General features: G+C 44.8%; 1 protein-coding gene across 4 annotated transcripts; it reads left to right on the forward strand.

Annotated features, from left to right (window-relative positions):
* The first annotated feature begins 399 nt into the window (after positions 1 to 399).
* On the forward strand, positions 400 to 21,255 carry LOC149340610 (sarcoplasmic calcium-binding proteins I, III, and IV-like). 4 transcript variants are annotated; one of them, XM_089549446.1, is made up of 9 exons: positions 400 to 566; positions 4,648 to 4,686; positions 5,700 to 5,782; positions 6,538 to 6,933; positions 9,031 to 9,083; positions 14,217 to 14,354; positions 17,326 to 17,437; positions 20,052 to 20,149; positions 20,878 to 21,255. In XM_089549446.1, the coding sequence occupies exons 4-9, from the start codon at positions 6,837 to 6,839 to the stop codon at positions 20,995 to 20,997; spliced, it is 618 nt and encodes a 205-aa protein (XP_089405572.1). In that variant the 5' UTR covers positions 400 to 566; positions 4,648 to 4,686; positions 5,700 to 5,782; positions 6,538 to 6,836; the 3' UTR covers positions 20,998 to 21,255. The 4 variants fall into 4 exon arrangements, with proteins under 4 accessions (XP_089405572.1, XP_089405573.1, XP_089405570.1 ...); XM_089549447.1 differs by lacking the exon at positions 5,700 to 5,782; XM_089549444.1 differs by lacking the exons at positions 4,648 to 4,686; positions 5,700 to 5,782.
* The last annotated feature ends 340 nt before the right edge of the window (positions 21,256 to 21,595 follow it).

Consider the following 21,595-nt stretch of genomic DNA (forward strand, 5'->3'; position numbering starts at 1 on the left):
TGTTAGCGGCTCCCGCTAACCACTTTCTACAAAAGCAGCCTTAGGAAACGACCGTTATTTTATTCCATGTCGTATGGACGCTGATAGGCGAAGCCGTTTATAGGTCTAAGTACAAAGAAGGCACTGTCTTGACTTTATCAAGCCGAGGTTTACGCCTCTCTTTCCACTTATCCAAACTTCCTGCATTCAGCGACGAATCAGGCTGGTCAGCAGGACCATTGGACCGCGTATTTTGCCCCGTGCACAGCGTTACGACCCGCACCGTATCCCGCAGCCGCCGACGTCGCCATCGACTCGAAGTGTCGCCGTAAGCCGCGGGTTCTCGGCGCGCGTCGTCGTGAATGCGGCCTCTTCGTAAATCAGCGGCGCGTCGGCAGCGGCGGCCAACTGGAAATAGAGACCACCTGCGCCGCACCTGGGTCTCGCGACGACCGGGCCGGCTCGGCTGCTTGCGTTCCAAGCAGCGAACGTGGCCGAGAAGGAGCCCATCGGCGAGAGGAGCCGGCATTGCCCGCCGGACGCAGGTTGTTTTTCCGTGCGCTGCCGTCCGCCGTGCGCGCAACGAGGTGAGTGTGCGTCTCTGTTTACTCGGGTACGTGCTTTACTGCGGCTGCGATCACTGAGTCGTTCGAATTTGTATACGTGGACGACGCTGTGTTAGCCGACAGACTTGGATTTGCCTTCGTCGTGAGCGAGGTTTTCCTCGTTTTCATAGTCGCACCCAATAGCAGTAAAGGGATGAGTCGCCAACCTTTTCACGAAGAAGCAGTAAAGGAAGAAATGCACATACGGTCAGGGTTTTGCGAAGTCCTGCCCGCTTCTGGCTTGTCATGAGTGGCGCTTTGAAAGTAACGAGAATGATAGGCCATCTAGCCCAACAACAAGTCCTCCGTGATGTGTTGTGTTGTAACCTTGGACCAGTCATTGAACTGTACGAGCGCTCATGCCGGGATGATTAGTATCGCATTGTGGTTGAGCGATGGGGATTTTGGACAAACCTGCTTCAGGATGCAAGCCTTGGCGAAGGAAAAAAAAAAAGGCTAGATTTGGCGTAATCCTAATTGCAGTTGTTTTGTTTATCAAATTGATTTTTTGGTAGTGTATTACCTTCCTATTGCTTTAGATAGACAGATAGACGCAGAATAATTTAGGTTTCGCTGCAACTTTAGCAGCGAGTATCATAACAGGTGGCTTGCCATGTTGCTCATGATGAGATCAACTACGAAATGAACTAAGTTGGTTAGTTTTTTTTTTCTGACGGGAGGCTTGTTGTTTCTACTGTTAGTTGATAATGTAGCTCAGCACACAGGGCGAATGTCGCAACAGAAAGGCATGAAATATTCTCTGAGTCTAGTTAGCCTGCAGCATGTCAGCTGTCTTAGAAACGGTCTCGTTTCTTGCTGTAGGCCAGTGCAGGGTTTTCGCATCGACCGCCCCGAATGGCGGCGAGCCTAACCATTAGGCCTAAACTCTTAAGTATAGACGAGCTCCTGTTGATTTAGCAGCGCTACAAATCGTACCATTTAAAGGTGTCTACAACTCAGAGGGGGTCAGCTTAGCGTTTAGTGTTCTTTAGCGTGAACTCAGCGAAAAGTTGGAAGTTGATGAAAGTTAAACCGAGCGCATACGCTCTCATGTTTGTCTTTGGTACCGTCAAGGCAAGTGTTGCCGGTTGTTGATAGTACCCAAAAAAAGTTTTAAGATTGCACTTCCTAGTTCGCGAGGTTTTGTTAGCCAAAATACACACAAAAAAATACCGCCTAACGTTTACGCACTCTCCTTTTCTTTCTTCTTTGTTTCCTTGGGGGGGGGGGGGGGGGGGGAATGTGAACCTTACTGGGGTTGCTTTTTCTGCTGCTAATCAATTACTTGGGAAAGTCTGGCGTGTAAGGTTTTACTTGGCTGCTGCCTACGAAATATTAAAGGAATGAAATAATTAATAATAATAATAATAATAATAATAATAATAATAATAATAATAATAATAATAATAATAATAATAATAATAATAATAATAATAATAATAATAATAATAATAATAATAATAATAATAAAAACAAGTTCCTAAGGTTGGCTTCGATTAATATTGACACCGCTGCAGGGCTGTGGGAGATTAGGGGGGGAGGGGGGGGGGGGAGGGCGATGCTATCATATTGTTCATCCAAGTACCGAATGCATTGTCAGACGCCTGATTAATGACGCAACAAGAATAGAGCGACAGCACCCGTGATACAATGGCCGAATCGCGAAGCTTCGCTGACTCACTGGCTAAAATATGTGACTCACGTGGCGCAATTTAAGGACCAGTTACAATACTATATGTAAATGTGACGCGCTGAAAACCAGCCAGAACTGCCGGCTGGTGTCGTCATAAGCATTTGCGCAGAGTTATTAAGCTTCGAGTCATAAATGAACACCACGGAAGGTACGATGAACCTCAATAGTAACTGTGCCTTTGAACGATGGAACAAATACGAGCATGTGTGCAAGCCGACTGCAAGCCGACTACAGCCTTGGGCAATCGTTGAAGCAATACTCGACATTTGCGAACTATTTAGATTGACTCGGAAAGAGTACAAGATGTGTCAAGTCTTGAAGAAGGGATGTGCAGGTATGGCGTTTAGTATATTTGTATATTTTTTTTTCAATAACACAAAGATTGCAGGCGATCACAGAGAGATTAGCGACAGTTTCTAAAACTTCCAGTGCTTTAGAGTTGCTATGCGGAAACTTGCAGAGTAGGAGTTTCTTCGCTTGCCTTATGTTCTATATAGGAGACAGGTACGGTGGCTTATGCCAGCTGCATTGTTAACCAGCTCCGTTTCTACGAAGGCGGTGCGTTGTGAAACTCGAGCGCCGAGATGAAATCGATGCGCACTCAAGCCGTGCCTATCGCAGCACAATGCTATGCGGACAATAGAGTCTACTGCCCTGAGACACAGAAAGTAACAATCACATCGTATCCGCAGCTAGCTGGCTTCTGTCAGCTTCGAATACGTATACTGGTTCAGTGTGATGAAGCACGTTATAGCAGCTACCTTCAAAGTAAAGGACACCATTCAACCAGACGCGTGTTGTCTCCTATCCCAGAGCACATCCAAGGGCGTTGCAGTCTGCTCATTAGTTAAAAGAATTACTAGTTAACTACCCGACTGCAGAGAATGCACGCGGTCAGCACTAGTACTAGTAGTGGTTATAAGTCTTTACTTAGAAACATATAGCTCGCAAAAGAACACCTACTCGGTTGTTTTCAAAATATTACCACGGATTGCTCAGCTTTGCTGAACTTGTTAACAAGGATCCCGTGAATGTTCAAAGGTCTAAAAAACAAGAGTGTCACAACTGGTTCGCGAACGCAAGGCCAGCGGCTCTATGTGAGGTGGGCGATAAATGGATTTCTGTGGCACTTGGATACATTGTCCTGCTATGGACGACTCGGAGAAATAGCCAAAAAAAATTAAAAAAATAAGTTACCCCAGCCCTTCTATCGCTCCGAGGACTTTAGGGCAGGAAGTGTCTATTTCTGCAGCAGTTGCATTAGAAGCCCACAAAAATAACCAACTGCGTTTACTATCGCGACGCTGAAATCAATAGCAAGAGAGCGTGATAGCGGACTGCAGGTTGGCAAGATAGAGCTGGAAGAACATTCGAAATGCACTGGACAGTGCAGTTTATTAAATAACGTCGTTGTTTTGCTGGCACGTGCTACAGGACTTGTCCATCACTCTGAGGCGCACTTGTGTGCTCTTTTACGCTTTCACGCACACAGAATCACTGATGCGGACCGCCGTGCTGTGAGTGCTGCCGTTCCACAGCTGTCCCATTGGTGAACGCGAAGCAAGCGTCGCTTTCAAGCTTGCTCTTTTTCCCCATTAAAAAGAGAATACAAAAAAGCACAAAAGCAGTGAGATATAAAAAAATTTCTTAAAGCAAAAGAAGAATGGGGTTTGAAGTCCCGAAGTGACTGAGGCTATGACGGATGCCACAGTGCGGGGCTTCGAATAATTTCTACCAACTGGGGTTCTTTAATACACGAGCCTCTAGCTCTTGGCCTCTATCTGAATGCGACGGCTGCGGCCGGGATCGAACCGGTGTTCTTCGGGCCAGCAGCCGAACACCATAACCACTAAGTCACAGGGGCGGCATAGAGTGCATTTATTAAGAGCTAATATGTGTACCGTTATATGCAGTTGTCGATCCACTGATTGTATAGCGTGTCCTCTGCATCGGATACATTTTGAACTAATTGCCGGTTTTCTACTGGGTGGATGACCACTGTTTGTGGTCTTCATATAGTGCACTGCTCTTACGACGGAACCATGGAGTAGCCAGCTCGCGACTAATGCGCGAGGAATTCGTCACAGCTACGCTTCATGCGATCTCTTGTAACGAAAACTCACTGCGTAGCCCTTCCTTCTATTGGAAATTAGGCGATGCGGTAATGCAACGTGCAGATGCCTCGTGACAATAGCGTAGACGCCACGTTTTTCACATTTTATTATAACATAGCGATTCTTAACTGTTTTCATAAAGAAGACTGATTGTGAACTGGACATTTTCTGCGTCAGTTTTTAAGTGTTTGTTTCCTTTATTTGCATTATCTTTGAATGCGAATGATAAAACAATTGTTTTCACTGCTCATTACAGACCTGAATGCGAGATAACTGCTACAGCTCCAGCCTCGACGTGAGATATGACAAACTTCTACGTCAAGAATACTTAAGTAGATTTCCAAGCACGCGGCAAACGTTGACTCTAACTCTGATCGATATAGCTGAAAGCGAAAGAAGAATGCACGTGAGAGAGGCAAGCGCTGACGCATCTTGCATGACAGTAGATGACCAATCTAACCCGAATTATATATAGAGTTTATATTATAACATCCTGAGAAGATCGGCTGTGAAATGACGGTATCATCTTCGATATAGTACCACCCGCATTACGTGGTAACTAGTTTGTAGAAAGTTTCAGACGGAAGCATTCTGCTGAACGAAGCATTGCGAGCTCCTGCTTGCGAACAATGCGAAGGTTTTTCAACTCAGAACCCACAGCTTCCGATGACAACTCACGAGAAAAGAAATCGTATTCGTGCCCCCTTTGTGAATGTCTGAAACTCTTCGCTGATGAGAGTGCGTTCGTGTACCTGCAATTCTATCTTCCCTATTCACCCCCTCCCCTCCCCCCTTCTTTCATCTTTCTCTCATGACGCGGTTCACGTCTCTACACAGGCCTCTTCAATGCTTTGCCTCTGGAGCATAAGCGTTAAACGCCAGTGTGTGTAGCTGGTATACGTGCACATAAGATGCACGTGTGAATGATCGCGACTTCGAGTCATTCAGTGTGAGGCACTTTTATGGAGACGCTTTGTAAAGACACGATAGTTTCCTTTTTGGGTTCACTCACGGCAGCCGAATGACGGTCTACATTCTCTAGCGAAAAGTCAAGTGAACGCCGCCAATGACATCTCGTCGTGTCTCGAACGACTCACAGGCCGTCTGACGCCGCAGCGAGAAAAAAAAATCAACAGGCGAATGCCAGCGGCAGCAAAATAAAGAGAAAAAAAAGAATGGCGGTTTCCGCTCACGCGTCGCGTCTGTATTCTTCCGCACGCGCATTCTGTGCCGTCTATACGTCAGCAACGCCTTGTTCGCTGAGACTGTCAAACGCGCTGGAGCCCACAGCGAGCACTGCCGCTGCAGCTGATCACCGACGGAGCGACTGTTAGCGAGTGTACTGCCTTCACTCCAAATTGGTCGTGGACCCCCTCCTGCCCTGCGGCCTTGTGAGTGGAGCTTCGTTCGTGCGTCTAGCGCTCGGAAGTGTGTGTAAAGCGTGGGGTTGTCACATTTCCTGTTGGATACTTTTGCGCCCGTACTACTTAGGGTCTCGGAAGCTACGCCCACCGGACGCCATTTCTCCGCCTTTCGGCCATCGTTGTCTGCAGATAGAAGACACGTACTTCCTAGTTTTATCTTTTCACGTTGTGACGTTGTGAATGATGTACCAGGATACATCAGCTGGGATGTATCCTTTTGTTGTGCTTTCTTCCTCAGCTTCGCATAACTTCTTCTTCTTAATCCTCTTTATAATAGCTGCTTACGCGCACTTCACTTCGATAGCTGCAACACCTATTTATTTCGCGCAGCACGCGGAATCGCTGGGAAGCGCGCGCGCTGAGTGATGATCCAGTTAGAGCTCATTAGCGACGACGGAACCGAATTTATTTATTCTGGTTTTTTGATGACTGTGGCGATAGCAAAATGTTAGCGTGCAGCTGGCGTAAATGTAAAAGCGACGCAATGCTGGAAACATCATCAAGCCCGGTTTCGTTTCTCTGAACGCAAGTGGCCCCTCGATGTCTCGGGACTTGACTTAAGCGGGTTTTTTGGCACAATCAATCAGCCATTTCTGACTCATTTCATGCTCCTTTTTTATGACGTGTGAAATGAATGGCAATAAGGGAGCCGGAACCGAATAGGATTTGTCTCCGAGGCGCGCACGTTCGCATTTTTAGCTTTGTTTTGCATTCTGTTTCAGCGCGACCGACACGTGCCACGATGACACTGGGCGCGCCGTGAGTGAAGCCTGCGTGCCTTCGGCGAAGTGCCAGCCACGTCGGCGTTATAGAGGACCCGTGCGAGCCGGGCTCTTGGCCGCCTGCCGAGCCCTCTCTCGCCCCCATCGTATTTCAGTGGCGGTCGACGCACGACACACACACACACACTGTCCACATGACGGCCGCCGGGCCTTGATTATTCCTGGTGTCTCCTTGTGCGCACCGACACGGACTGCACTGATTGCCCTGAAGCGTGATTGTGCCGCTGCTCTGTGACGTCATGGGCCAGGTGCTTGACAAGATACACGGCTGCAAGGAGCCCAAGGTGTCTCCTTTTCGGCGCAAGAAGCTCCTTTGCGAGTTCAACACTTTCTACGGTAAGAAGCGAGACCCTTTATTTCTCCTTTCCTCCTATTATCTCTTATCGTAAAGGTTTCATTCGGCATCCCCAATGACTTGTTATTCGGATTAGAGTTAACACTTCGTACCAGTGACATCAGCTGGGAAACTTACTCATAGTTTTCTTTTATTAATCCTCAGTACATTTTATGATCGCCGAGCCGGAAGTTCAATGTGACTGTACTCGAACTCTTGCGTCACAGCAAGCGCGTCAAGAATTTCCAGGGCACGATTCATGGTAGCGATCCGCCGCGGTGGCTCAGCGGTTTTGGCGTTCGGCTGCTGATCCTAAGGCCGCGGGTTCAATCCCGGCCGCGGCGGGCGTAATAAGCTCACGTTAAGGAAAACCAGGTGGTCGAAATTAATCCGGAGCCCTCCGCTCTGGCGTCACTCATAGCCTGAATCGCTTCGGGTTGTTAAAACTTCAGAGTATAGATGGTTTATTTAAATTCTCATTTGCCCTATAACGCCGCCTGTGTCACTAAACAACCGTCAGCACCAAGAAGCTGCTGATCGCCGAGTTCCCATTTGCTGCAGGGTATAATTTAGTGCGAAGTAGGACAAACCCGTATAGGTTGCACCACCGATGTCGTGGTCATCGATGCTGAGTATTTTTCACAATTTTTGGCAATTATCTCCAGCAGTAACGCCTTTATTTAGCGCCCGCTGTTCCTTTTCCGATTACTTAGTTAAACAGACTTCGAGGCCACGCCACAGCAGACATAGGCGCGTGTTGTCATCGGATTTTACGGCTGCTGTATTCTTTTTTGTCCTTTTTTTTCACACGGAACAACTAGGAACTTACGATGCATAACTCAGGGTCTTGTAGAAACCTAATGTATTAACGTGGCCATTAAAAAAAAAAAAAACGACTGCACTCTTGCAGCCAGAGACAGTATTAAAATACCCTAATAAATGAACAAAATTTTGTGACCTTTGACCTCCTAAAGAGTCTTCCGCGCTTAAATTTGCTTATTTTTCCGCACGCTGCCTTTCAGCCACTTCGTTCTAAAATATTCATAATTTGGACTCACAACCAGGAGAAATGTTTAGCATTTATTTAAATATTTTCTTGATATTTGTATCCGGCGTAATAGGGAGGAATGACTGACACGTATGCGGCGGCTCTTTTTATGTGGCTGTCTTTATTCTGTGTCGAAAGTATATACAGGGCTTGTCGTCCGACACGAAAAGACCGATTCGTAATAGGCCCTGATTGGTCTACAAAGAGACTCGCTTGGAGAGGGAGGATCGCAGGAAGGGGGGCAGCTTAAGTGACGGAGATTGTGCCTCATAGCGTAATATCTTTCTTCGACTTCCCCGAACTCAGCCCTAGAAAACTAAACTTTGCTTTCTTGGGTTACTAGCCAAATTTTTGATATATTTGACGTGCGATACGTGTTGCTCATACTTAACAAGAGCGACCTCATGTGGCATGCAATGAAATCTTCGTGATCCAGCTAGAAAATTCTTTTCCGCCCTCTAATCTTAATCGTCGTGCAGTATTAACCTGTCCTTGTTTCGTATTCATACCATTTTATTGCTCTTACTTCATATATTGTTTGTAGCTGCGTGCCGCTGAAATGTACTGAATGAAACGTGTTTGCAAAAACTGCTTTCTTTTTTAAAATAAAAACTGTGTTGTTACCGAAATTTCTTAGTACTTTTTACTCCTTGCAGTCAATACTGTTAATTCTGTTTATAGTTGCAAAGGCTGAGCTCTAATCGTTAAAGCTTTTTAATGTATTGGTTAGCGATCAATTCGTCCCGAGAGTTCCGCTAGTACCCATATTCAGCACCAACCACAAACATTTAGGGCACAATATTTTTCGATGGTACTTGTCACTGAGGACAATCAACTTTATTGTGCGAATAATGGAAGTGAGTGGCCGAGAGGCCGTCAAAAAAACAAACTTGCGCAGCTTTAACATATCGTAGCTGTTTGTAGTCTGCCGGGTCAACACAACATTTCTTGGTGAAGCCCTTCTTTCCCCTCATAGTCTAGTGCACCCCACAAGGAGCACGCCGATCTTGCTAAATTTAATCGCCTGCGCTGTCTTCTTTTTAATTTTCAGACCTTAATAAGGACGGCGTTATAACCATAGATGATTTCAACAAGGCCAGACTGGTGAGTCTTAATTTATGAATTATGTGACATTTATAAATAAGCAAAGCACTGTCATTCTTGGAGCATAATCATAACATGAGAAGCAGGTCTTGGCAATTCCAGAAAGGCCATTGGTAACTGATCGCAGCACATCTACTAAGAATGTCGAGCGGGGAAGGCACGACGACTTCCGCTTTTTTTTTTGTTTATCCTTACAGTGAGAAACATTGAAAGAGCTGTCAAAATAGGTAGCTAACATCAAACTTCCGCTACTTCATTCTACTCGTCGGAAGCCCGCGTTGATATGCTTGTCCAAGATAAGCCATAGTATCGCCTTTTATGTGAGCTTTGATGATATTGCCCATTAATTTCTCTATATCTACTAAAGAGTTGCTGTTAAACAGCGGACTTCGCTTAGGCTGCGTGGATCAGTATTTCTTGTGTAAAGCGCTTACAGAGGCTTACAGAAGCACTGAATGCTTTTCTCGGCAAATGGAACAATAATTTTTTTTTCAAGCGAACTTATATTTTTTGAAAGAAAATGAGGGCGATGATGTTTCTATTGCAATTTTCACGAAACGAGGGCCCTAAACGCCGTTTGTGTAATGCGTGATGGTTGAGGTTTTTATGGGAAGACCAACTATTGTTCTGACGAGGCAGACACGACGCTGGAAGTAGATTAGGGTCTCTGAAAAGGCAGGGTGCGCTGTGGGGAGTTTATTTTTTAACGCTAAGATATCGAGCCTGGCTTTGTTAAGAGTGCCATGCTTTCAGCGGATTCCGCGGTATTGGATACCGCATCCCGTCACTCAATGTACTATGCAGCTAGATTCAGACTACATAGTTCTTGTTTACTGCGTTGGCACCATCCCCATTATTGCCGACCTTCTACTGTCCTTTTGTTTGTTTCTTTGTTTGTTTGTTTGTTTGTTTCTTTCATATTGGCAGATCTTCACCTCTTAGCGTGCTTCGTACTGACATACAAACAAATATTTAAGCACTTCGTATCAGGAATTTCACATCTTCTCTGGCGCCACTTTGTTTTCTGACCTTAGAAAGCTTGCTCATAGCCATGAACGATAAAGACCGAGGAATAAAAAATTATGCGTACTAAACTTCACGAGCTGAGAGATGCTGAAACCATTATCACAAGGCGAGTGTTATTATATTGTCCGCTCTTGGACTGCACTGTACGTTTCATAGTTGTTTAATTATATTCATGTACATGTGTATTAACTCGTTTTCCCGCATGTTCTCATTGTACACGCTTTGCTCCGCTCCATTGTGGTTATACTTAGCTAGTCATTCTAAAAGCCGCACGGACCATGCAAGTTCGGGGTCAGCGTAAAATGGTCTCCGAAGGCGGTCGGTCAGCAGCGCCGATGAAGAAACTGATTTTACTGAATGAGTGGTTTGCAGCGCCATCTCTTGGCAGCGGATGGAAAAATAAATTTGCGCGCGAAAATGAAAACAGAAGTTCCGCGTGGAGCACGGATGTAGCGGTACCAACGGTATGGCGCCACGAATTGGCTGAGCGACAAAGAGTTGGTTTTCCGAGAGAGATCTACCCTGCTTGGCGCACATGTTGCCGCTTTATTTTATGCAGAATTGCAAAGAGAGACTTTCACATAATAGCCGTCTTCCAGATTCGAATTTTAGGCGCTAACGGGAGACGGTGACGTAATGAGCTATACCTTCCGCTACGTCAGCAGCGCCGTGTAACCTAGAAACAGGCCTACAGCTACAACGGCTCAGGCAGCTCGCCAGCTTCGAAATTTTGTGCCAATCATTGTGCGGATTCTAAAACTTGGAAGCCATGGGGAGTTCCGCTGTTCGCTCTGGTGTTTGTTAACCCACTGGCCTGTGACGCACGGAGAACGCGCGCTTCGAACAATGCTTGGCCGACCTCGCTGTGTACGAAGGTTCTGAAAACTGCTACTACCTGAGCACGTGTCCTCTAAGCCTCTAAGCAGGAGACGGCACATTGCGCTAAGACTTGCGATGTCTAGAGTGCTGACATTGTGCAGAGAATGAGGTATATTGCAGGTATGTTTATAACAAATCATCATAAAGGTAACCCTGGAAATTAAAGTGTTGTTAGGAAAATTGGTTCTTAGAGAGGTTTAATTGAGTACTCACCAGTCTAAAGTATCTATTGCATCTGGGCGCCTAGCTTCTCGCTTTGGATCTCTTGAGGGTGTCAAAACCGCTGATGGCGATGGCCGCCTTGTTTTCTTGCTATATTTGTTTTTTTTTTCTATTCATTCCTTGCTTCTTTTCTTCCATCATTCTTTATTCATTCGCCCCGAGTGACATAGGAATAAACTACTTTGAGCACTCTTTCCTTAATTGAAACATTGCCCCAAATTCTGTGTTTCTGACGGGATCAAGTCAGGATCGTGGCTTATCGTTTATGTTCCAGTAACACGCTAGATGGCAGGACGCTCCGGCTCGCGTAGCAAGCCGGATATTGCTTACTGTTTCCAGAACTCACGCACTGGAAAGACTACAAAAAAAAAATGTGATTGTTAGCAGTACGCCACCTTTTATCATTGGGGATGTGCGCACAGGTCTTCTTATTTAGCACTCTACCAAGAGTGCGAGCAGATGAAATGAGTACCCGAAGATTAATGACTTAAAATTTAATTTCAGTATGCAGCGTGTCGTTACGCAGATAAATTTACCATTTCATTCGCTCTACGGGGCAGTTTGGCCCAGCGACCATTAGCTTGAATTCAGTTTTGTTGATCGTAACCTACAGAGGAGTTCTTCGAACTCAGATTCTCCCCTGAAATTTTTAGACGATAAGAATAAAAAGCAAATTTAGAATGAGGAAACAATTTCCCAGCGCTCACCCTGCTCAGAAAAACAACAAACCATAATAAAAAAAACACGCGCACTGCTTTCGTGACTGGCAGCCACAGCTGCTGCGACGAAGTGCCGCGACGTGATAATACAGCTGCTCTCTTCATTGCAGAAAAAGAGGCTTGGCTCGAAGTAGGTTGACAAGTAATACGATTTTTCTGCAGCTTCAGAATGCGACGGAGTTCCGCTCATCCTTCATATGTCACTTATATCTACCACACATTGAAAGTAACAAAGGCTTTCATCTCTGTACGTCTGTACTGTCAGTTCTTTTAATTAAATAATGTTATGGACTATGACATTTTTGGGGCGGTCTTATTTTTCTCCGAACGTATATCTCCGAGGTAATCGAGGGTGCTTCCGCCTTTGTTATTCATTACTTTACCATTTCCTTGTTAATCTAGTTTGCATAAGCTTCGTGGTGTCATGCTTGTTTTTTACGGGTGTAATTATGCACTCCCAACTTGAAGCTGTCTGAAACAACCGCCAATGTAAATATTTGAAAGTTTTCCTTAATGTCATTAACGTTTTGTTTCTTACGTCGCTAGAACGATGTCTCACAACTGGCTGGCTTCCGTGAACATCATGCAAAGCGAAAACATTCATAAGAGCATCGTGTCAAAAGGAGACGATGGAGCAGCGTTGTGTCCTATTATTGATAGAGCGTCGTCAGTATTTGGAAGCGTCTCATCGATGTCGTTGCATTTCCAGCACCGAACGCTGCTCGCTCGCAGCTACAGAACGGAGATAAAGCATAAAAATAAATAATAAACGTCTTTTCGAGAAGCCTTCAAAAGCCATTTAATAGCTGCTTCACTGCCTAACGAATAAGTTAATACGGAGGATTTCAAAAAGATCTGCCCTATGAAAACGAAATGCAAAGTCTACAGCTGTATGTCTTTTGCTGGTTTACAGTGGCGATGAGAATTAAAATGTTGGCGCAGTAACTTTTAATGGGCACTAAGCCAAGCTATGGTTAGCGCCACGTAATAGCAAATATCTCATTTTTACCAAAAAGCAAAGCTTCGATGATCCAGAATTTGCGTAAAGGCGACATATACGTGGCCACGACCCCCCCCCCCCCCCCCCCCCCTTCCCGCAACCGATTTCTACAGTTGCACCTGGTGACGTTAACTCTTCACCGGCAGCGATTGATTGGTCACTTTCTCGTGCACCGCTATTTCGCCGCCAATAGGCAAGCACCGTCGAAAAACGAGAAAAGCAGCGCGGCGAACGTAGCCATGAATACGAAGAATTTCGTAACGAAAACAACGCAAACCAGGCGACGGACAGAAAGCCGAGGTACAAGCAGGAGTTTTGAGTCATTTCCCTCGCATTATGTGCACTCAACGTGCGTGTAGCTGTTGTACGCAACAATTTCAGAACTGCATACTCTCAACGATGGTGGTGATGAGGAGCTTTTTATATTTAGAAGTGGAGAATGGGAGACGGGTCGTCGTAGCCGGGGTCCTGAGTCCAGGACTTCGATAGCTTCTGATATACAGGGAGCCCGCCAGATCAGCCGTTGCTGACCGCATAGGCTAGAGGTGGACAGAGCAGCTTCCCATGAGGAGGCAGTGGGCTGGAGAATAGGCGGTTGCCGGAAAGGGGAGAGGGGGTTGGGGGGTGGGGGGAACTCGCATGCAGAATGGGCAGTGTGTGTTGATCACGACGGCGTTCACGATTGGAAGTGGCACCTTTTATTGCCCGGAGAGCTCCGGCGAACACATTTCATTAAAATGACGCATCCTTCCCCGGTTTCGGGAGCCTATGAGTGTGTGAGGATATAAGGAATTCCTTTTGTGTGATTTTTAGGAATGCAGTGACTTTTCCTAGCGGAAAAAAAATTACGCGGCTCGGAGGCGTACTCTATCCATCTAGCATGGGGTCTTGTTTAGTTTGTTATTTCCTTTTAGTGTCCTTTCAAGTTTTAACCTGATATGTATCGCGTAATTTAGACTGGCCTAGGCACATACATCACAAGCTGAGTAATCAATAGTTCAGAAGTGCATCACTGCCCACAAACAATTAAGATAGCATTAAAGGTACCGTCCTTATTCCAGTACAGCACGTAGCGGCGCCCATACGTTATGCACAAAAATAATTATTTAACCCCTCGTGAAGCTTCGGTAACTCTTTGGTGAAGTTGTGTGTGCAAAACATTTGATCTTATTTGTAAGGCATGTGGCTTACCGCCTTTATCACGCCAGATGTTCGAAAACATTTTGAGCAGTTAACAAAAACAAGAAAGCTGACAAACTGCTTGCAACACCCGTATTTTCTTTCAAGCACATCTGTAAGCTGAATGGATGGAAAGAGGGGACCTGTAAATTTGACAAGACTAAGGAGCTCTTCGACGAAATATGGACGCTGCTGAGAGCTGACGCTGACAGCGACTCCGACGAGAAGATCACCGCCGAGGAGTGGGTAAGTGGGCTAAGATGGAAAGTTTGGCTGTAACGCTAGGGGTGCTTGGCTGTAACCGCACGGTGCTTGCTTTAATGACTCGATCGACGCTGCTCTGTGATATGTCCTGCCATTCTAATGTGTGGTTAAAGCTAACAGTGGTTGCGGTAATGGAGGTGTGAGGTAGGGTGTATCAGTGCTCTGGGGGAATAAAATATTACAGGGGTCATTGATAACAACAGAATGATTCTGCCAGTACAAACAGAAGTAAGGGCCCAGGATGAATTGCTTTTCAACTATACAAGTCTGAAAACTGTGTACAGATTTCCCATGACCAGTACAGCTAAACGTACGCAGACAGGGCACTCCCAGTATCCTGCGGGCTGTACTGTGCTAGAGTTTTTACTCACGCTGGCTCAAGTAGCTGTACTTTTGTTTCATAATTTGTTGTTACTGAATTTGAAACTTCAGTGAGGGAAAAGTGATGTAAGTGGAAGCGCCATGCAGTCAGAAGCCGAATTCTAAATGCTGTTTCCGTGTTACAACAGCCCATAGTGTGCAGCAAGTGTCGCTATCGTGCGTCGAAATGATACTATTATGATAGGCATAGTGGCCGGTGCGAGCCACTTACGAGCCGCTCACGGGGTCAAAGAGCTTTTACAGGCCGTCCCCTGAACTGCTGGTGCGGGCTACTATTTAGGTGCCAACAGATTTGCAACGCAGCCTGCGCATCGGTAATACTGAAGGCGAAATAAAAAGCATTGAAGAGAACAGAGGCGTGTTTTCGTTGAGCCTGCACTCACAGTGCGCTCGCCCGGTCACCGAAAAACAGTGCGTAAGATTCTTCAGATGCGCTAACTCCACGAGAGCCATATAGGTTTACGAATGGATCTCTGGAGAGGCCCGTGTGCTGTGCGATGTCAGTGCACTTTAAAGAGCCCCAGGGTGTCGAAATTTCCGGAGCCCTTCACTACGGCGTCTCTCATAGCCTCAGTCGCTTTGGGACGTTAAACCCCAATAAACCAAACTAAACCAAACCAAAGTTTCATCTGCTCTGAATGAGTGTTTTTTTTTTCCGAGCAAATCATTTTTTGGCTCCAGGTACACTATCCAGCAGCTAAGAATGCAGTAAATAAGAAACTGCTGCTGAGAAGAAGGTGTTAGGCGTTTTAAGACATGCAGGGAATATGTGAGGCCTAGTGGAACTTCATTGTGCGGTTGTCAAACGCGCCACAGAGTTTAATCACAGGAAAGTCGTCCGAACGGGAATGTTAGCTGCTGAAGTATTAAAATTATTGAGCACTTCGAAGACAAATGTAGCTTCGTGCAGGCTTTGTTGCATATACAATAAACTTTTTATCACCAAGATGGAGCAGCCAACATTCTTTGCCTTTTCATCGCCGAGAAAAAGTTCAGGTTCTCGCTGGGGTAAAGTACTCGTTTCTTAAGTTCTCTTTGCAGACTGTTTCCTCGCTTCACTAAACGAATAATTTCAGGAGAAGGATTTTTCGGATTTCGCAAAAAATTGAAAAAAAAAATGTTGGGATAGGAAGGATAATCTGTGAGGAGCTAACTACACCAAGCCTTCAGTATTAGACTAGTTCTGCAGTTTCAGCTCTTGTTGTATTAGAAGAAACGTTTCATGACTTTTCTGTGTTGGAAAAAAAAATTACGTTGCCTGGGTACACTTTTACATAAGTTATCAAAATTGTTTCGTCTTAACCAAGCGTCTTCAGAATTTCGCATCATTTTTATTCTGTTGAGGATGTGCCGCCCTATACAGCACTCTTCAAAACCACGGATAGGTTTCGGTGAGAGAGCACGGGATATACGGAAAAGGCAAGAGTAAGAAATTACTCTACTGCGGCAGCCACACTGCAGAAAAGGACGAAGCAATGACGTTGCGATCTTTTGTTAACGACGCACGCTGGATGAAAAACGTTGAAGTGTGCCGCGAATAGCGACGTTTTATGACATAATAATTCTCACAATGGCGTAGCAAATGCCAGCAGTAATCCCATGGCTAGTCCGGCCAGCAGCCAGCTACTATATTAAACAACTACGAGCTCAGAGCTCTCCACCTTACTCCTGTGATGCTGATAGCTGAGGTTACGAATCCAGTGTCAATTAAGTCACCTTGAAATCTGCTTATGCACTAGTGGCCTCGGAGTGACTTTTTATTGTAATTAAAAAAAATGTTTTTGAGGTATCGGAATCTAAAAACAGTGAAATTGTGCACTTGTGGTACTCATCTGCATTTGAACTCTTACATTTTTCATGGAACGAAATTAGTGCATCTGATATCTTCGTGAGCACTGTCGTATTCCTAGATGACAATCAGTAGTGTCTCGCAGTGTCTCCAACATGAAGGACCCCGTCAAGTGCCCGTCTAGCGAAAGTAAGGGCATTGCAATTAGGGTGTACGCCAAACAAATTCGTCATTCCAGCTTTAGCTTTTACAGTTTACCCTTTGATTGTTGTGTGATTTCGGGCTCACATCAGTCCTTGTAAAAGGCGCTTTCATAAGCGTCACTTTCATGTCATAGCTTGCGCAGACTAACCGCATTACCCAAGCTAACCTTTGACCAAGTTGCTTGTGCACCTCTGAAATAAAATAAAATTGTATTTCATCATCATTAAGCTTAACCTTCCAAACTTATTTGCGCGCCAAAAGTTCAACTCGAAGGATCAATTTGCCGCAGATTGTTCTTTGTAATGCATGTCATATTGAGGCTATACGTTCTTGAGAGAACAGTGAAAGCTAGGTCCTTAAGATGCTTCGTGCAGTAACTCTCTGAGTGCCTGCAAATTACCATCAATCAATCATTAAATATGCTCTAAAGCTGCGATGGATTAGCTATGTAACACCAAAGTAGAAAAATGTGCCCAAGTCAAGAAAGAGTCTACTCTTGTCCATGGGTTCCGGAAACACCAGCGCCTCATTCATTTGGCGAACGGTATTGCTTGTAACCACTTTTTATTTTGCCTCCAGCTGAAACTTTGGGAGCGACGCTCTGACTTGGAGAGCCAGGATCAGGAGGAGGGCGCGCCGAAGTGGCTGGTCACTTACCTCTGGTTCCGCTTCAACATGTACGACCGGACAGGTGAGGTAGACTTTGATCATGATAGATGCCCCTCATTTACAATGTTTATATGCTTCCCCATGTTTCAAACCCAGGTAATATGGACACGTGCTTTTAGTTTGTGTAACTGCTTCATGCCGTATCGCACTGAGCATCAAATATTATCTCAGGAGCATGGAAAGTTTAGTATACCCCGCTGTTATGCTATGGCCGTCATAACCCTTCAGTACGAGCGCAGGAACATTTTATAAGACAGATTTTGCATAGCATAGGAAGAGTAAGCCATCAGTACCAACACCTTCGTGCGCCACTACATGGGAGGCCTTCGTTTTTTTCTTAAGTACAAATTTTAAAAATTTCTGTTCAGTTACGTGGTATACACCATTGGCAGCCGGAAGATGATGCTAGTAGTTGATGTCCAGGAAAGCTGGGCGTGTGGTTCCTTTAAAATGTAAGCAGGATGAACTCAGTGACCGTATTTCCACTCAGGATGTTTTGGCGTACTTTGGAAGTAGTTTTTGCACGTTTTTGGCCCTTACGACTGACTAAATGACTGTAGTGCTAGCCTCGGAGCGTACCACATGAGTCACCCCACTTTCTATTTTCTCATTTTTTTTTATTCCGTCAGTTCGAACCGGAAGTGGAACCTCAGCTTATCGCTTCTCTACTTCTGTAATTAAAATTTTCCAGTGCAGATCATCGTGTCTTTTGTACGCTGCACATTTTTTCCTTGCGACATGTTCGCGGCAGTGACACCTTGTACAAACGGCTTCTTGTTCTTCGGAAATGATTTGTACCATCAGTCGGTATTTATAAATCGCATGACATGGTTTGGCTTTTCTCCTTTGATATTCCGAAGCTGCGCGTGAGCTATGATGTACGCCATAGTGGAGGACCCTGGATTAATTTCGAGCGCCTGGGGTTCTTTACACGCATTGACATCGCATATAATCGAAGTGCTTTTTTTTTTAAATTTCATCCTGTTCGAAATACGGTCGTTGCGGCCAGTATTCGACACGGTGACCTTTGGTTCAGAAGCTTAGTCCCATAACGACTGTAGCCATCACGGCAGGTGGCAAGTGGGGATCCATAACTCCGGTTCTAGTTGCCCTCTCTTCGTACCAATTACCTTTGCGGCACTAAAACATGGAAGACGTTGACATTCCTTGGAGTGCACTAGAATATTTAAAGGTATCTTGCAAAGTAAGGGGGGAGGTGGCGATCCAGAACTAGAGAACAGATGCGCGGTTCGAACAAAGATACAGAAGGAGCCAAATGATAAAGCGAACGCAATCCTTCAAAAAAAAAAATGTGAGACAATTACTGCGCCATTTCCGTTCCTCAAAAACTAATTTTCTAATTTTCATTTTATTAGAACTCTTGCGTCATAAGTACATGTCGATTGTACTAAAAGCAAACGCTAATAATTTTTCACACGTGGAACAAAGCACTCAAAGAAAAAATTCAAGGGGGCACTTTGTTGACCTAAAGTGCGGTGCGCCAAAAGCCTTTAGCGCGGTGTTGCTGCTTGTGTCACTGATGTGTGGTTAAGATGGTAATTAAGTACACAATTGTTTGTGAATCATAAATGCTGAAGGCACTGGAGAGCGCTTGGGAGGCATCCGTCTGATTCGACGCCTTTTTGCAAACACTCTCCAGCGTCCTAGGCAAGGACAACAACATATGCGTTGGCAGGAAGTAGTGCAGCCATTAGCACGCTCGGCTGCGGAACGGAAGGTTGGTGGTTTGAACCCCACCGTGCACAAAGATCTTTTTTCTGGTCTGACTAGAAAAGCGTGACACCCCTGCTGACAACCTTCTGCTGACAACTTTCTGTCGCCAACGAAGAGGCATTAAAGGCTTTCACCTTAATACGTAATCATTCCTGCCTGACATAACGACTAAAGGGGGGGGTGAAAAGAAAAAAAAAACGAAAGTTCTTTATCTAGTAGAGCCACCTATGGTTTGCTTACACAGGCTCGACGACTTACGCGCTGTATCGCAGAGTCCTGAATCAAGTTTCTTTCTGTTTGCGTCTTTTCCTACCATATATATCTGCGTCGCTGAAACATGGAAAGCTTTTAAATTTCGCGCAGTGCACCAGAACGTTTAAACGTCTTCTTTTATGAAGACGTGCCGCATGTTCTCGAAGCCCGTAAATAGTACAATGGACAGGCACTATTGACGCGGAAGTTCTAATAAAATCACAGCTGAAAGTTTGCGCGCATATCTTTAGTTTGTGTTTTTCTGTATGTTGGTTCGAACCGCGCAGGTATTTTCTAGTTAAAGATAAACATAGTGTCACGGCAGTACAGACTCAATGGCGGCAGATAATTATTCTCTAGGCAAGTTTTGATGAGCTCGGTTAAATAGCTTTGCAATGAAATCTGTGGCATTTATACTTGGGCTTGGAGTGCTTTGTACAGTTGCCTACTTCACATTTCTCCGCGCGCAAACGAAATTATGAGCGCCAATAAGGGCTGCTTCGTGTGACGCATTGTGGAAAACAGTAGCATCATTTGGTATACAACCGGTAGCTTTTCTAACTGCTTGTACGTTTTTTTATTGTCTTCATGTCAGCAGTGCTTGAATTTTTTAAAGTAATACTGATTTTTATCGTTTGTTTCTGTTGCAGGGGATGGCGTCATAGACAGCGACGAATTTAGCTACGTTCTGGAGGACTTTGGCATACCCCAAAGGCAATCGAGGCAGTGTTACTTGATTATGACGGAGGTTTGTTGGCATTTGCAGAATTTTACTGTGCCGTTGGCACCAGCTCTCACTTAGTAATGGTGCATGTGATATACAAAACACTTTATTGCTGTTGAGTAAGCAAGCCTGTTTTTCTTTCGGCATCGCACGGCAAAGAGATGCTGTCGGCATCGTTCGTCTAGACTTCGTAAAAAAAAAGAGTTAGTCGTGTACATAACTTAAGGAGATATATTTGACTGCATGCTAACGCAATATTTTATTTCCTAATGCTCGTACTCCTGGGTAGTGTTTACGCTGTAATAGGCCATTGAAATAAATTCTGATGAGAGCTGCTCAACCCATCATGTATATATAACTCAGGAGCGCTATTTTTGAACCTGCTATTCCAGAAAACTTGAACACTTATAGTTGCCACATATTTTCCGCTGCTGGTGAACAGATAAACTGTGAAGTGTGAACATTTCCATGAGAGGTTATTTTTCTGCGAATTAAAAAGCGTAAATATCAATCACTCAAGAATTGTGTTTCAGGAAATGAAAAATATTCTGAAGAAAACTACAACGCTCGACACAGGCTAGAATTCTCACATGCACGTCTCATAGCTACTTATGGGTTCAAACTTTGCTCAGCAGAAGGAACTATCATTTAAAAGTAGGCCTTAATTGTTTACTAATGTTAATTGCCTTGACTTTAAGTTCCAATGTTTGATCTCATTACCACATTGTTTATTTTCTTGTTTTGCTGTTTAGAATGACACGAAGAAGTTGGACTACGACTATTTCTGCGAGCTAGCCGAAGAGTATCTGACTTCTGAAGATGAATGCGCGCTCGGTAATTTCATCACAGGGCGGCTTGATTTTCGGCACTGACTGCGCAGAGACGTCTCGGTGTACGCTTGTGCGTGAATGTATCGTCGCCAACCTCGCTCTTCAAGGGCGTTGTTCAATTCTACACAAGGCAGTGACGTTCAGTACTTCTCCAGCTCGCTGCCTGCAAACCTCGCATGCCTTCGAATGGACCAATGTATACGTACCATGTTCGCCGTCTATGACAATGTAACTCCTTTGGTGCCTTAATGCTGAGTGTTGTTTAATAAAATAAAAATGACAGTTTCTGTACATACCTTACGCAGCTTTAAAGATTTCTTTATTTGTCTTTCACAGATGTCAGGATATATCCAGAGCAAAGTAGGAGAAAGCCAAAAATAGCGTTCTCTGAAGTTGACTAAACAGTCAGTTGAAGTAAAGTGAAAGGTTTGTAGTAAAAAGAATTCAACGATTAAGTTGTTACCACGCAGACAGAAAATGCTGCTATTTGCTAGGAGCGCTAGAAAGGAAAACTCGAGAGCATTGGGAAATAATATCAGAAGTTTATAGTCCAGATATAATAGACACTAGTCCATTTTATGGCGTCTACACTAGTAGACGCCATAAAAAGCTACTTATTTGTACTCTCATGGTAAGAATA

This window comes from Amblyomma mixtum, chromosome 6 (genome assembly GCF_055824585.1).
Source record: "Amblyomma mixtum isolate Tamu chromosome 6, ASM5582458v1, whole genome shotgun sequence".
Lineage (NCBI taxonomy): Eukaryota > Metazoa > Arthropoda > Arachnida > Ixodida > Ixodidae > Amblyomma > Amblyomma mixtum.

Excerpts from the sequence above, each read along its gene's own strand:
- LOC149340610 (XM_089549446.1), top strand. The coding sequence starts at position 6,837 with ATGGGCCAGGTGCTTGACAAGATACACGGCTGCAAGGAGCCCAAGGTG. Across the intron at positions 6,934-9,030 it reads CGAGTTCAACACTTTCTACG|ACCTTAATAAGGACGGCGTT; the intron begins GTAAGAAGCGAG and ends TTTAATTTTCAG. Across the intron at positions 20,150-20,877 it reads GTTACTTGATTATGACGGAG|AATGACACGAAGAAGTTGGA; the intron begins GTTTGTTGGCAT and ends TTTGCTGTTTAG.